Source organism: Hylobates moloch, unplaced genomic scaffold (assembly GCF_009828535.3).
Source record: "Hylobates moloch isolate HMO894 unplaced genomic scaffold, HMol_V3 SCAFFOLD_34, whole genome shotgun sequence".
Classification (NCBI taxonomy): domain Eukaryota; kingdom Metazoa; phylum Chordata; class Mammalia; order Primates; family Hylobatidae; genus Hylobates; species Hylobates moloch.
Genome location: NW_026652309.1, coordinates 1,533,738 through 1,550,533, shown reverse-complemented (window position 1 = coordinate 1,550,533; position 16,796 = coordinate 1,533,738). Strand labels below are relative to the sequence as shown.

General features: G+C 39.1%; 1 protein-coding gene across 1 annotated transcript in view; it reads left to right on the top strand.

The window, feature by feature from the left end:
- LOC116463378 (cadherin-like protein 26) overlaps window positions 1–16,796 on the top strand; it is a 66,018-nt gene that overhangs the window by 21,903 nt on the left and 27,319 nt on the right. Inside the window, 6 exon segments of the mRNA XM_032146462.2 lie at window positions 947–1,003; window positions 2,049–2,159; window positions 3,902–4,063; window positions 14,821–14,855; window positions 14,857–14,966; window positions 16,538–16,702. Coding sequence (XP_032002353.1) covers window positions 947–1,003; window positions 2,049–2,159; window positions 3,902–4,063; window positions 14,821–14,855; window positions 14,857–14,966; window positions 16,538–16,702 — 640 coding nt within the window.

Below are 16,796 nucleotides of genomic sequence, written 5' to 3'. Positions count from 1 at the left end.
CTTTCTTTCTTTCTTTCTTTCTTTCTTTCTTCCTTCCTTCCTTCCTTCCTTCCTTCCTTCCTTCCTTCCTTCCTTCATTCCTTCTTTCTTTCTTCTCAGATGGAGTCTTTCTCTGTCACCCAGGCTGGAGTGCAGTGGTGTAATCAAATCTCACTGCAACCTCTGCCTCCCAGGTTCAAGCGATTCTCCTGTCTCAGCCTCCCGAGTAACTGGGATTACAGACGCGTGCCACCATGGCCAGCTAATTTTTGTATTTTTAGTAGAGAGGGGGTTTCATCGTATTGGTCAGATTGGCCTCGAACTCCTGACCTCAGGTGATCCACCCGCCTTGGCCTCCCAAAGTGCTGGGATTACAGGCGTGAGCCACCATGCCTGGCCAACTTATCTCTTTCTATTTCAACAGTCTTGTACATGTATTTTTTGGAGGAAGAGAAAGGATTGTTGAGATATAAATTATAAATAAGTATTATCACTCTAAGTCATTATGTAAATGTAAAGTGCCATGTCTATTATTTTATTAATTATTGTAAATAATGTCTTAGAAACAAGGGACAAAAAAAAAAAGAAAAGCCCACTTAAACCTCATTGCCAATTAATATTTGGTGTTATTTTACATGTGTACATATAAATACATCTGTGCTCATCCTGAATAAACGAGTTCTACTTCCTGCTTTGTTAACTAACAGTAGTATTTTATGATTTTAAACGTCTCCCCACCATTGGTAATAATAAATCAGAATTCTTTTCATTATTTCTCCTATAGTTAGAGAAGATAAGTGGCAATCATGAATTAAGATGTAGAGGATAAGAAATTCTATTTACCAAAACTAAGTACAGAAGTTCTGTTTTTGTCATTTCTAATTCTAGATTTATGCAACTCCAGGCGGTTTCCATGTGATTCTGATAAGTATATTCTCTACTAACTAACATTATTTTTATTTTTAAGGTCAGTATCGTTGACAGTGTCCAACAGGAAACAGATGATCTTACTAAGCAAACAAAGGTGAGGTTTGGAAGTCAGTTTCTTAATATATAAAATCAGTCTCTACACTTGACTTAGAGACAGAATTGCAGCTTGGAGTTCTTTAGTGCCCTGCCAATGTTTGGTTTGCAGAAAATAAAATGGTAAATTCATGTGGCCTTTTAGAATCTTGAGGGACTGCCAGAGAGTTGCAGATGATGCTTTTATGTCTAATCAGAATATGAGCAGCCTGCGAACATCAAAATTCAACTATACACCATAAGCTTGGAGGTTTGTCCACATCATTTTATTCTTTATGGAATTAAAATATATTGAAGTTAATATTTTCCATTGCAGCAGTCATGCACCTACCACTGTGAGGTTTTGCCATATCCTCATGCCACGTTGTGATTATTTACTTGGTATTGTTCTCTTGGTCAATTCACTTTATCATTAAGTAATTTTTTAAAAAAAGAACTTTTTGTTGGTAAAATTAATGTGGCTAGAAACCAGCTTCACTTATAATAGACGGTAACTGTGAAAATATATAATGCAAACAAAACAATGCTTTAAATTTCATATATTCTCTTACCTGACAAATATCTGAGCCCAAGATCTGAGTCTAAGTCACTCTCTTTCTCTTTGTGTACATGTCTGCACGTTTGTTAAAAGGGATATTCATAGACAGAGATGCATTAAAAGTCTATCAGCACCTAATCATCAATAATTTCAGGAAGATTGAGCGATAAATGGAAGTGGGAAAACTCTCAACAACTGTTTGCATGTCTACTATAGGACAGCCACTGGCACATAGCAGACAGTCGTCTTTAATGCTATGTCTGGATGACTCCTAAAATTATCTCAAGAACCATGTCAAATCATTGGACGGCATCTGCCCCATGGTTAGAGATGACTCTACAGCTACTAAGAAGACAGGCACTTGGATTTTCCAAGCTTAGGTGGCTGTTGTGGGGATGAGAGAATGCAGGCCAAGTGTCAGCACAGGGCCTTTACATGAAGTAAGGGTGTGATAAATCCTGGCTGTGAGCATCACTGCCATCCTCATTGTCACCATTGTCACTATAAGTTCCAGGCAAAGAGCTACGAGCCTCTACGGCAATCCAAGAGAAGATGGGTGATCACCACCTTGGAGCTGGAGGAGGAAGACCCGGGACCCTTTCCCAAACTCATTGGTGAGGTAAGGTGCCTACTCTTAAGGAATGACCCCCTCATGCCCTCTGAGTAAGCACGCCCCTTTTGCCAGGAAGATTAAGTCTTGAAAGGTTATGTGGTAGTGAGGCCAGGGAGTGAAGTAGAGCAGAAAGAGCACTGGCCTGGGGTTCAGGATGCCTGGGTTCTAGAACTCACTGTAACTCTACCTGGGTATGTGACTTTGAGAGAGTCACTTCTCCATGTGAGTGTCTGATGAGAATCTCATACAGCAACAGGGTGGTTAATTCCAACTGACAGGTCTGCTTTATTTGGCCCATGCAGAGGCTTTTTTTTTTTTTTTTAATATTATTTAAAAACAGGGAGATTGTCGGCCAGGCACGGTGGCTCATGCCTGTAATCCCAGCACTTTGGGAGGCTGAGGCGGGCAGATCACGAGATCAGGAGATCGAGCCCATCCTGGCCAGCATGGTGAAATCCTGTCTCTACTAAAAATACAAAAAATTAGCCAGGCATGGTGGCAGGTGCCTATCGTCCCAGCTACTCGGGAGGCTGAGGCAGGAGAATGGCATGAACCCGGGAGGCGGAGCTTGCAGTGAGCCAAGATCGCACCACTGCACTCCAGCCTGGGCGACAGCGAGACTCCGTCTCAAAAATAAATAAATAAATAGGGAGATTGTCTTAAAAATTTTGCCCTTCTAGAGACTTTTTAAAAATGGAAAGTTCTGTCCACAAAGAACCCACATGACAACAATTAGGTGGGGCTTGAGTTACTCAGAATACCAGTTTCCACCACTCCCTATTGCCTCCCGCATGCTGAGGGCGAGCACTGCCTTGAAGAAGTCACATGGTATTGGAATAGTAGAATCTTTACTCCAGGCTCATGTTGCTTATTTCCACTACCTTCCTAGTACCAATGGGCCTTTGAATTAAGTACTGATTAAGCTCTGCTATAGCTGTGACATTCTATGATTCTTAGAAAAAAGAAATAGTGCATGCCTACTGTTAAAAACAAACATAAAGAGTACAGAAAGTTTTCAAGTCTCAGTGGTTAAAAGTGTATATGCCTAAGAGTCAGGGGGAGTGAGTGGGTTCACATTCCTACTGCACCACGTCCTTACTGGGTAAGTTAGAGATTTTTAACGTGTCCTCATCTGTACAACGTGGTCAATGATACTGCCTACATTTCAGAGATGTTTTAAAGATTAAATAGGTTAAGGCAAGCAAGGCATATTGTAGGCCCACTCATTCTAAGCTCTTTCTAAATGTTAGTTGTGTTATCACTACTTCTCTTTCCTTCAAGGGATAATTGATATTAATAAATTGGTATGTGTGGTTCAAGATATTTCTCTACAGATTTTCTGATGTGAATCTGCATCAAAGAAATGAGATCACACTTGGTGTGTTGTTCTGCTTGCCTTTCTTGTTTAGCGATGTGTCCTGCTTGTCTTTCCTTGGCAATGTAAATACATCTTTAAAGGTTATAGAGTACCCCATGCTATGTGAAGGAAGTATCATTATATTTTTTTCATGTTGATGAACATGTATGCTATTTCCAAATTTTCACTGTTACAGACCAAACTGCAGCTAACAGTTAGTTTAACATCATTGTTCCTGCATCTCAGCCCATCTGTTTATTTCTTTGGCAGATGTGCCATTGCTGGGTATAATTTCTTAAAGATGCCATTGATTCTTAGCCTTGATACTTGATTATCACAGTGGCTTATTCTCTTCCTCCTTTTTTCTTCTTTCCATTTTTCCTCCTTCCAGCTGTTCAATAATATGTCTCATAACATGTCACTAATGTATCTAATCAGTGGACCTGGTGTGGATGAATATCCAGAGATTGGTTTGTTTTCTCTAGAAGACCATGAGAATGGAAAGATATATGTTCACCGCCCTGTTGATCGAGAAATGACACCGTCTTTCACGGTATCTAAAATTTGATATATTCTAAGCTCGGATTTAAAAGCTCTTGCAAGACTGTTGTATTTGGTAAGCATTATTTAAGCTGACTATGTGCCAGGTTCCAGGAGATTGAGAAATTATGCCTTGTGACAAGCTTTACGAGTATGCCTGAGACTGTTGTAATCTTCTTTTAGAGTTGTGGACTTTGGCTTTGTAATGATTTCTGCAATCGATGTGAGCTGCTATAGGTCTTTATTCTAATGACCAGTGTCCTAGCATGATCGGGATATCTGAAAGCATTTGGGGATAGGGTCATAGAATGTTTATAAAATGGGCTAATTTATTTTTTGATGAGTGACTTCTGAAATATGGAGACAAGCCATAACAGACCCAATGGGTTACCCAATGACTGATGCATGAGCAATTGCATACCTGTTGACAATGTCGTATTGTGAGTGCAGGTGTTCTTTACGATTTCATCACTGCAACACTGTGGTTTACTATGAAGTTGAAATTCAGGTTCTAAACTAGGAAAGGAAATTACAAAGAAAAAAGCCCTAAACCATGTATCACATTGCTCGTCTAACATCGTAGGAAGTCCTTAGGTAGTCAAACGTTGTTCTATTTTGACTTCAGTGGAATGGAGCTGCTGGGAACTGGGCTTGGTTCTCAGGCATGCTTGGCTGTACATTTGTTCATTAACTCTTTCAGAGTGGAAAGACGTTGATTAACATTCAAGAAAAGTTATATATGAAGCTTTTCTCCAGTGATCTCAAAATACTTATATATACAATAAAAGATATACCCTTAACTCACTAATAGGCTCTGAATCTCTAATTTTTAAATAGGTGAAAATTCTTCTAAAACTCCAGTGAACATGCAAAGATGACTCTCTAGGTCTTCCTTATCCATATGAATGCATGCCTCCCTTCTGTGCAGAATTCACAGTGTCTGTTAAAAAGAAGGACTTTTAACAGTGCCTGTTAAAAAGAAGAGTAGTCATAAGGAGACCCTGAGATAGCACCTCTCAATCTTTAATGAGCAAACAGATCACCTAGGGATCTTGGTAAAAAAGCAGATTCTGTTGTAGTGGTCAGGGTGAAGCCTGAAAGCCTGCATGTCTAGCAAGCTCCAGGTGATGCCCATGCTGCTGTTCCTCGGGCTTCCACACATCGAGTAGGGAGGACCTAGTGATGGTCATGGTCTGTGAAGGATGGAACCAAACATTCAGTGCCCACTTGTTGTTGTTGCTTGTTTGCTTTCAATATTTTATTTTTTCCTTTCCTTTTATTATTATTATTTTTTTAACTTTCATTTTAAGTTCATGTACAGGTTTGTTACATAGGTAAACTTGTAAAATGAGGGTTTGGTGTACAGATTATTTCATCATTCAGGCATTAAGCCTAGTACCCACTAGTTTTCCTGATCCTCTCCCTCTTCCCACCCTTCACCCTCTGAGAGACTCCAGTGTCTGTTTCCTTCTGTGTGTCCATGTGTTCTCATCATTTAGCTCCTATTTATAAGTGAGAACATGCAGTATTGGTTTTTTGTTCCTGTGTTAGTTTGCTAAGGATAATGGCCTCCAGCTCCATCCATGTTCCTGCAAAGGACATAATCTCATTCTTTTTTATGGCTGCATAGTATTCCATGGTGTATATGTACCATATTTTCATTATCCATTCTACCATTGATAGGCATTTAGGTTGATTTCATGTCTTTGCTACTGTGAATCCTGCTGCAATGAACATACCCATGCATGTCTTTATGGTAGAATGATTTAAATTCCTTTGGGTATATACCCAGTAATGGGATTGCTGGGTTGAATAATATTTCTGTTTTTAGCTCTTTGAGGAATCACCACACTGTCTTCCACAATGGTTGAAGTAATTTACACTCCCACCAACAGTATATACATGCTCCCTTTTTTTCTGCAACCTCACCAGCATCTGTTGTTTTTTGACTTTTTAATAACAGCCATTCTGACTGGTGTGAGATGGTATCTCATTGTGGTTTTAATTTTCATTTCTCTAACAATCAGTGATGTTGAGCTTTTTTTCATATGCTTACTGGCCACAAGTATATCTTCTTTTGAAAAGTGTTTATGTCTTTTGTCCACTTTTTAATGGGTTTTTTTCTTGTAATTTTGTTTAGGTTCCTTATAGATGCTAGATATTAGATCTTTTTCAGATGCAAAAGAAACTATCAAGTAAACAGACAACCCACAGAATAGGAGAACATTTTTGTGAACGATGCTTTTAACATTTTAAATGATGTATTAAGGGTTGGCATTCATAATGTCTAATATGGGACTTCGTGTCTAAAAGCTGATAATGCTAAAGCCAAATATCTAACAGCATTTCCTGAAACTCGAAGTTGAGTTGGAAATGCTTGGCGCATCACAGATAGATCCTAGGCGCCATTTAGAGCAAAAAGTGACAGCGTGGGGTGGGGGGAGACACATAGCATCCCCATTAGTTCTGTTATGTCAGGTTTTCAGGGCCCTATGCATGGAGCTCCCTGCCTAGGCCAAATCCACGTTCTGATCCCCCAAACGTTGATCGCAGTTGTCTTTTAATATTGATTTATGTACTTATTTGATCCGTGGCCCTCTCATTTAACTACAAACTTCCACAAGGAAAGATACAGGGTGGAGATTCTGAGACATGCCCCAATCTTGCCCATCACTCTCCATCTCATTACCCTGTTTTATTTTCTTCTCAACACCACTCATCACCTGAAATGTGAACATCGTGTTTAATTCTCTGTTGATAGTTGATCTCCTCCATTAGCATGCTGATCTCCCCTCTTAAAACTTACATTCTAAGAGGGGAGAGACTCTGCCTTATTCTTGACTTTGGGGAAAGTCTGCCATTGCCCCAGGGTCAAGATCAGGGGTCCTCACATAATAGGTTCTCCCTTAATCATGTTAGATGAAGGAGTAAATGAGTGAACAAGCACAGTAAAATGTAGCCTCGGCTTTGCTGGGTGTTGTGAGTTAAATTGTGTCTCCCAAAAAGACATGTTCAAGTCCTAACTCATGGTTCCTACCCCTGTGACCTTATTTGGATATAGGGTCTTTGTAGGCGTAATCAAGTTAAAATGAGGTCATACTGGATTAGGGTGGGCCATAACCCAGTGACCAGTATTTTTAGAAGAAGAGAGAATCTTTGACACAGAGACAGACACAGAGGAGAATGCCGGGTGAAGGTGGAGGCAGAGATTAGAGTGATGCCAAGGAACATCGAGGTTTGCTAGCAACCACTTGAAGCCAGGAGAGGCAGGGAATAGTCTTTCCCTCAGAGCCTCCAGAAGAACCAACGCTGCTGACTCCTCCATTTCAGCTCTAGCCTCCAGAACTGTGAGAGAATAAGTTTCTAGTGGAAGCCATGGGGTCTGTGGTATTTTGCTACAACAGCCACAGGAAACGAACAGCCAGGGGCTTACACACTATTTAGGAACGTATGAAATGGTCCAATGAGAAGGATTACCACCAGGAAAGGTGGCATAAGCCATGTCCTATAAATTAGGACATGTCCTAAACACTACACAAACTGAGCATCCTAGCTTAACCGTCCGCTCCTGTAAGAGAACATTTATTGTTGGCTTTGGCAGTCCATCAAGATAGTACATTATTAAAAATCAAGTAAGCCTGATGTAGTGGCAAAAAGACATTCTAGTAGCACTTCTTTACTCTTGAGCATCCTGATGGCGTCTCTAAAACCAGCCAAAAGCAAAATTATGTTCGGGGGTGGTGTGGGGGAGGCTAACATTTATTAACTCCATGTGTCTATAAGAAAGCAGTTACAAGAATTACTGTAAGATTTAAGACAGAGGACAGCAACAGAAAAAGTTTTAATTTTTTTCTGTGTATGGACCTCATCTATTTATATCAAAATATGCTCATTTTTGTAGAATACAAAGCTACCCCAAAACCCATCTTTTTATATTTCTCAAAATAAATATTTGTTAATTTTTTTCACCACACAATCTAACCTGCGCATTAGCGATTTTGTGTTGTGCATTTGGTCCCGAAGGTGTTCCTATGTGCTCATTTGCGTGTAAGGCCATAGATCTTGTGCCTGTAATTTCAAATAGCCACATGGTGATGCATCAAGTTAATGCACCATGGTTTGTTTATCCAAAGGTATAAATCTTGAGGCTGTAACAAAAGGCGGGAAACACTTTCCAAGTGCAGAAAATGTCCATGACATTTCTTTTCTCCATTGTAACCCGAATCCCTAGAAATTCTTAGCATCTTGCCAAAGAATAAACAGCACTCATGTTTCTCAGGCATCTTATGGAACTAAAGGTCTCATACGTAGCTTTAGGATAATAAGTGAAATAAAAAATTATAAACATAAAACGCACAAGTGGTTCTTTTTTTAAAATGGAAGGAGTACAGTTGGCACAGTTTTACAGCCAGAAGGCAGGGTGATTAAGGAGCCAAGAGTTGCCAGCACAGTCATAAATTATGGAGGAGAATGTAGAGATGGTGTGGGAGAAAGCCGATTTATTTGCACAAAAATTTAAAAATGTATGCTGGAGTCCCTGAAGCGGACTAGCTCAGTGGTAGAAGCCCTGAAGCCTCCCTCAGTCCTACTGTGGGGGAGGAGGAGCGCTGACCTGCGGTAGACGTGGGGGCTGCTGTTCTGGGATACCTGGTGGGACCACGGTGATGGAAGCTGAGCAGAGAGCCGTAAGTCTGCAGGGAAAGGGGGCTCAAGCAGTCATGTGAAACAATACAGAGGTAAAGACATTTAGGCTCCCGAGGAAGGGGATGGAGAAGTGTTGCCTAGAGCTTTCAAGGCCCTTAGAGGCCCCCTGGGAGGGCCACCGACTCTGGGCACTGAGTAGCCATAGAGTGAAGTGAGGAAGAATCGGTGGAAGGTGCAGTCTTGATCCCTGACTGGACTTGAATCTGGGCTACTCTACTTCCAAGCTGAAGGTGAAATAGTCACTTAGTCTCTCCATGGTGCAGAGCTGGACAGCAAGGGTGCCTTCCTCCAGGGCTTCCGCGGGGATGAAAGGAGGCCATCTACAGGAAGGGCTGGTGCTGGTGAGTCTGCCCTGGGCCTGGCCGAAGCTGGCAGCCATGCTTCTGCAATGAACCTTTTTACCCCAAGCAGGGTACTGTACCTGGTGACCAGTTGGTCCTTGAGAATCCAGTGGTCTCACTGCAGAACAGGCCTCTGCCTGGACCACCCTCGTGCCAGGATCCATGCCCTTTCCCGCTCCCTTTTCTGCGACTCTGAACTCCTGCCTTTGCCCACAGCCTTTTCAGCCTTCAGCAAACAAAAGCACCATTTATACTAGAGCAATGAGAAATTCAGGAGCAAGTCTGATTCGACTTGCTTTTAAAAATATGTATATTTATTTAAAATACACATGTATGTATTTTATTATAGTTCATATTTATTATATTTTATTAAGATGTATATATTTATTTTGTAAGTAGGGACATCATATTTTTCAAATTAATGGACTTTATGTTTTAGAGCAGTTTTAGATTGACAGAAGCACAGAGCAGAAAGCACAGTTCCCATCCTCCCCTCCCCCCACCCCCTCCCTTCAGGTTCCCCCATTATGAACATTTAGCAGTAGTGTGTGCATTTGCTATAATATATGTGCTACATTTGCTATAGTTCTTGAGCCAGTATTTTACATGACTATTAGCCAAAACCCATAGTTTACATTAGGCTTCATTCTTGGCATCTTACATTTCACGGGTTTCGACAAATGTGTCCACCATGACAGTGTCATATAGAATAGTTTCACTGCTCTAAAAACTCTCTGGGCTCTGCCCATTCACCCCTCCCTACCCCCAGAACCCCTGGCAACCACTGGTCTTTTTACTGTCTCCCCACTTTTGCCTTTTCCAGAAGGTTATATAGTTGGAATCATACACTATGTAGCCCTTTCAGACTGGCTGCTTTCACTTGGCAATATCCATTTAAAGTTCCTCCAGGCCTTTTTTTCATTGTATAATGCTCTATTGTGTGGATGGACACAGCTTATTTACCTATTCACCTACTGAGAAACATCTTGGTAGCTTCCAGAGTTTGACAATCATGAATAAAGCTGCTGTAAACATGTGTGTGCAGGTTGTTGGGTGCATATACGTATTCAACACATTTGGGAGGGTGATAGCTGCGTTGTGTAGCAAGAGTAAATTTAGCTTTGTAAGAAACTGCCAAACTGTCTCCCAAAGTGGCTGCATCATTTTGCATTCTCACCAGCAATAAATGAGAGTTCCTATTATTTATACTTACTTTTTTTTTTTTTTTTTTTTTTGAGATGAAGTCTTGCTCTGTCACCCAGGCTGGAGTGCAATGGCGTGATCTCGGCTCACTGCAACCTCTGCCTCCCAGGTTCAAGTGATTCTCCCACCTCAGCCTCCTGAGTAGTGGGATTACAGGTACCCACCATCATGCCTGGCTAATTTTTGCCTTTTTGTAAAGATGGGGTTTCACCACGTTGGCCAGGCTGGTCTTGAACTCCTGACCTCAGGTGGACCCCCACCTCGGCCTCCCAAGGTGCTGGGATTACAGGTGTGAGCCACCACGCCCGATCTTATATTTACTTTTTATAAAATTAATAGGGCTTCTTACAAAATTTTATACAATATATGAAAAATCTCACCCCACCCACAACTTTTCCCTTTGGTCTAATTCCACAGGAGAAAATAATTACAGAGAAATTACAACATTCATTTTTCACTTATTAGATTTGATATAAAGTTTTAAATAACTTCTTTGACAATATAATGACCTGAGAACCCTTAACTGCCTTTATTCCTTCCAAATTTATGTGTATTTTACTTTTAAAAATGTATTTAGAAAACTTATGTACGGTAAGATTTGTATCTCTTGATGTATAGCTCTAAGAGTTTTGACAAACCCTCCTTCAACCCTTAACCCCTGGAAACCACTCATTTCTTCTCCCTCCCAATACATTTACCTTGTTTAGAACATCATAGAAATGGAGTCACACAATACATGGCGTTTTAAGTCTAGATTTTTTTCACCTCACATAATGAATCTTATATTCATCCATGTTGTTGTGTGCATCAAGAGTTTCTTCTTCTTCTTCTTTTTTTTTTTTTTTTTTCTGAGATGGAGTCTTGTTCTGTTGCCAGGATGGAATGCAGTGGTGCGATCCTGGCTCACTGCAACCTCCACCTCCCAGGTTCAAGCAATTCTCCTGCCTCAGCCTCCCAAGTAGCTGGGACTACAGGCACCCGCCACCACACAAGGCTAATTTTTTGTGTTTTAGTAGAGACGGGGTTTCACCATGTTGGTCAGAATGGCCTCGATCTCCTGGCCTCGTGATCTGCCCACCTAGGCCTCCCAAAGTGCTGGGATTACAGGTGTGAGCCACCGTGCCTGGCCGAGTTTGTTCTGTTTCATTGATGAGTAGTATCTTGCTTCGCACTTTATAAAACTAAAGCGTGCTTGGATTCTTTTCAATTGTGGTGATGATAAAGCTGCTATGCATTTTTTTTTTTTTTAAGATAGAGTTTCACTGTTGTCGCCCAGGCTGGAGTGCAATGGTGCAATCTCAGCTTACTGCAACCTCAGCCTCCTGGATTCAAGCAATTCTTCTGCCTTAGTCTCCCAAGCAGCTGGGATTACAGGCACCCACCACCACACCTGGCTAATTTTTATATTTTTAGTAGAGACAGCGTTTCACCATGTGGGCCAGGCTGGTCTTGAACTCCTGACCTCAGGTGATCCACCTGCCTCAGCCTCCCAAAGTGCTGGGATTACAGGTGTGAGCCACCGTATCTGGCCCACATATGGTTTTTATGTGAACGTCAGTTTTCATTTATTGTAGGCAGATACCTAGGAGTGGCTTAGTTGGATCACGTAAGTGTATGTTTAACTTGATAAGCAATTCCCAAACGATTTCTCAGAATAACTGAACAATTTTTCATTCTCATTAGAAATGTATAAGAATTCTGATTGCTCTGCGTCTTTGGCTGCACTTGGTATTGTCAGGTTTTTTTCAGTTTAGCTGTTCTAAAAGGTGTGTAGTGATATCTCATTGCAGTTTTAATGTGGATTTCCCTGTGACAAATGATGACTTATTTATCATCTGTATCTCTTTTTTTAGAGACCTGTCTGTTCAAACCTTTTGCCCATTTTTAAATTGTATTGTTTGTTGTCTTTTTTTTTTTTTTTTTTTTAGATGGACTTTCTTTCTTGTCTCCCAGGCTGGAGTGCAATGGCGCAGTCTCAGTTCACTGCAACCTCCACCTTCTGGGTTCAAGCAATTCTCATGCCTCGGCCTCCCGAGTAGCTGGGATTACAGGTGCCTGCCACCATGCCTGGCTAATTTTTGTAATTTTTTTAGTAGAGAGTGGGTTTTGACATGTTGGCCGGGCTGGTCTTAAACTCCTGACCTCAGGTGATCCACCCGACTCGGCCTCCCAAAGTGCTGGGATTACAGGCATGAGCCACCACGCCCGGCCATATATTGTTTGTTTTCTTATTGAGTTTTGAATACAAATCCTTTGTCAGCATATGAAATGCAACTATTTTCTCTCAGGCAATTGTCTTTTCATTTTTGTCTTCTCATTCATACTGTTGTCTTTTCATTCTTTTAACAACACTTCTTACGGAGCAAAAGTTATTACATTTTGATAAAATCCAATTCATCAATATTTTCTCTTCTGGATCATGTTTTTGGTGTTGTTATCTAACACATTGTCATCAAGATTTTCTCCTTTTTTTACTAAAAGTTTTATAGTTTTATGTTTTACATGTAGGTCTGTGATCCATTTTGAATTAATTTTTGTCTAAAGTGTGAGATATAGACCCAGGTTCTTTTTTTTTTTTTTTGCTTGTGAACATCTAATTGTTTCAGAATCATGTGTTGAAAAGGCTAGACTTTGTACTATTCTCAAAAATCAATCAACCATACTTGTGTGGGCCTATTTCTAAACTATCTATTCTGTTTCAGTGATGTATATATTTATCTTTTCATCAATACTATACTCTCTGGATTACTGTATTTTTATATTAAATCTTGAAATTATATAGTGTGAGTCCTCTAACTTTGTGTTTCTTTTTCAAAATGATTTTGGGTATTCACATTTCTTTGCCTTTCCATGTAATTTTCAGATCAGCTTGTTGATATCTCTAAAATATTCTGCTAGTCTTTTGATTGGGATCGTGCTGACTTTATAGGTCAATTTGGAAAGAACTGTCATCTCGGCAAGACTGAGTCTTTCAGTCTGTAAACACAATATATCTTTTCATTCAGTGAGGTCTTCTTTGATTTCTTTCATCAGTGTTTTAACGTTTTCACTAAATAGATCCTATACATATTTTAGATTTATAAATGGGGCTGTTTAAAAATTTTTATTTCTAATTATTCATTGCTGATTTATAGAAATATAGCTGATTTTTATAGATTGTATCTTGTGACATTGCTGAAATTGATTTTCGAAAGTTGAATCAGCCTAAAATTCTCAGGGTAAACCTCATTTGGTCATAATGTGCTATCCTTTTAATATATTTCTGGGTACTATTTGTTAGTATTTTGTTGAGAACTTTTAACTCTAGATTCATGAGCGATATTGTGCTGTAGTTTTCCCTGTAATTTACAAAAATTTGACTTGGTATTATGGTAATGTTAGTCTCATATAGTCAGTTGAGAAGTTTTTCTACCTTTTATATTTTTTGGAAGAGACTGTTAAATTGCTCTTTCTTCTTTCATATTTTGCTAGAATTTATCATTGAAGTCATCTGGGCCTGGAGTTTTTTGTTTTTATTTCTTGAAAGATTTTAAACTATAAATTTCACTTTAAAAAAATATATAGGACTATGCAGGTTTTCTGTTTCTTCTTGATAAAGTTTTGGTAGTTTTTCTTTATTAAGAATTTGATCCATTTCATTTAAGTTGCTGAATTCATTGGCATAAACTTGGTCGTACTATTCCTTATTCTTCTTCTAATATATGTAGAATCTCTAGTGATATCCTTTCTTTCATTCTTGTTATTGATAATTCTCTCCACTTCCTTATTTTCCTTCATCAGTCCCCCTAGAGGTTTATTCATTTTATTGATCATTTCAAAGAATTGCTTTTGGTTACATGACTTTCTCTATTGTTTTGTTGTTTTCCATTTTATTGATATATGCACTTACCTTTACTATCACTTTCTGTTTGTTTGGGTTTATTATGATGTCTTTTTAAAATTTCTTAAGGCAGAAGCTTAAACAATTGATTTGAGACCATTTGAAGTGAAAGACTTCACACATGCATATTTGACATGGACTGACTTTTCTTATCTAAGTACAGAAGTAACTGCAGTGGCCATTTAAAAACATAGCATGTCAGTAGCTGTGCTAGTTACTGTAAATGTTCACTTTCCCAAAAATCTTTAACTGTCTGCTCTCTGTGATGTTTCAGTAATATTCAATTAATATATTTATTTCTTATGACAATACTGATAGGTTGTAGAAACGGAGGCTCACTAGCAACCTGCATGTGTTTACCCAGTGGAGAGACTGAGATTTGAACCTAATAATAACTGATCATTTTTTTCCAAGCCAGAGCATTGGCTTGTTCTACACATTTGCTGAACACCTAGTCTGTGCCTGTACTGTGCTTGCTCTCTGGTGTACTTGGTAAATGAGGGCAGTCTGATTCCTGCCCTTCGGAACTCTCAGTCTAGAGGAGGAGACAGATGTAAACACATAATTAGGATAACAGTTATTTTATTAGAGTGTCATCAAGTAAATGGTTCTGCAGGATTTTTACAGCTCTCTGCTTCCTAGGTTTATTTTGATGTTGTGGAGCGCTCAACAGGAAAAACTGGATAAATCCTTGATTTTCAACATTAGGGTCAGTGGTGTGAATGATCATGCACCCCAGTTTCCAGAGAAGGAATTCAACATCACTGTGCAAGAAAACCAGTCTGCAGGTGTGTGCGGCCGGGGGGCTTCCGGGCTTCCTTCTGTCTCTGCTCTGTTCCTTTTCATTAATATTGATGAGGAGCTTGATCCTAGTCATCTTCAGGGAGAGTTTTTACTGTTCACATCTCAAAGGTCGCAGGCCTTGGATCTGAGTGAAATGCTTTGAGGTCTGTAAGCCTCGTTTTGTATCGGCAATAAAATGATGTGGGAATTACATCAGTGGGAAGGGTTGATATGTAAACGCCATTCTAAAAATAGAGCCACATGCAGTGAGGGAGAAAGAGCTGGGTGATGAGCTTCTGCATATCTCTGCACATTTTTTGTCTATAAAATGGCAACACGATCACATCTATAGCCTCCGAGTTACAGATACTGTGCATTCTTAAACCCAACCTACTCTTACTAGAATGTGGATTTATTTTAATAACAAAAACCATTTTTTTGTATAATCATCTCTCCAAAAAATTCCAAGAAATGAGAAGACTGAAAAAGAAAGCATCTTTAATGTTACCCATGAGAGATAACAACCATTAGTGTTTTAGTTTGTATTCTTTCAGCATTTTTCTTTGCATTTTCTGTGTGTGCGTATACACATGCTGTATGTTAAAATTATATATGTGTATGCATTCACACATTTTTATGTATAATTACAAATGTGTATTTGTATATATATACATTTTTTCATCTTTATCATAGTACGCATTGTATATGCGTATATAGTAAATACACATGTTTGGTGTGCTTTTTCACATGTGCATATTTATAAATTTCCTCTCTAAAGGTGCAATTTTACTGTTTGTAACCTGATATTTTTCTAAAATACCCTGGTGTGTAATATTTTATGGATGTGCTTTAAAGTATTTGGCCGATCTCCTATTGTTGAACATTTATGTTTTTTGCCACTTTCTGTTATTTTTATAAAATATATTTCAATGATGAAATTTAAGCTAAATCTGTGTCCCAATCAAGCATTATTTACTTAGCATGAATTCAGAAGCATAGACTTGCTGGTTCGCACTGCACATACAATGTAAGGGTCCTCATTTGCTTACCTGCCCACAATCCATGAAGGTGCCTGGCGTGTTGTTGGTCTTTGATAACTATGTGCTTGAACATTTTGCTACGTTTCTTGGCCATTTCCATGTTCTATCAGTTGCTTTTTCCTTTCTTTTCTTCATTTTTCCGTTAGCGTGTTTGTCATTTTTCTTGATTTTAACCTCTGCAGTCTATATTAAGAATATCTGCCTGCCATGTAGGTTTCAAATATATTTTCCTGCTTTATCATTTTCTTTTAAATGTTGTCCACAGTTTTTTGCCAGAAATTAAAAATGTAATCTGATCCACCAATTTTGTCCTGTAAGTCTTCTGCATTGGCAGTCATGATTAGAAAGTTCTTGATCTTATAACTAATTAAATATTCATCTTTATCTTTTCTAGTATGTCCATAGTTTATTTTATATTTAAACATTTCCCACATTTTGGTATATGCCCCAATGGCATTTAGCAAATAATTCATCCTCTTACTGGTTTGATAGGCTACCTTTATCCAATAGTAACAATTTTTAAAAATTCTTTCTAGGGCAACCTATTTTTCAGATGTTAGCAGTCGATTTGGATGAAGAAAACACTCCAAATTCTCAAGTCCTTTACTTCCTCGTTTCTCAAACACCATTACTGAATGAAACTGGTTTCCGGGTTGATCACATTAGTGGAGAAATACGACTCTCCGGGTGCTTAGATTATGAGATTATGTGGATTTTATTATTTTTTTAAAATGAAATGTGTGGCCCATCTTGAACCCCAGGCTTAGCTTCTACATTTGTAGTGGAGAACCCTCT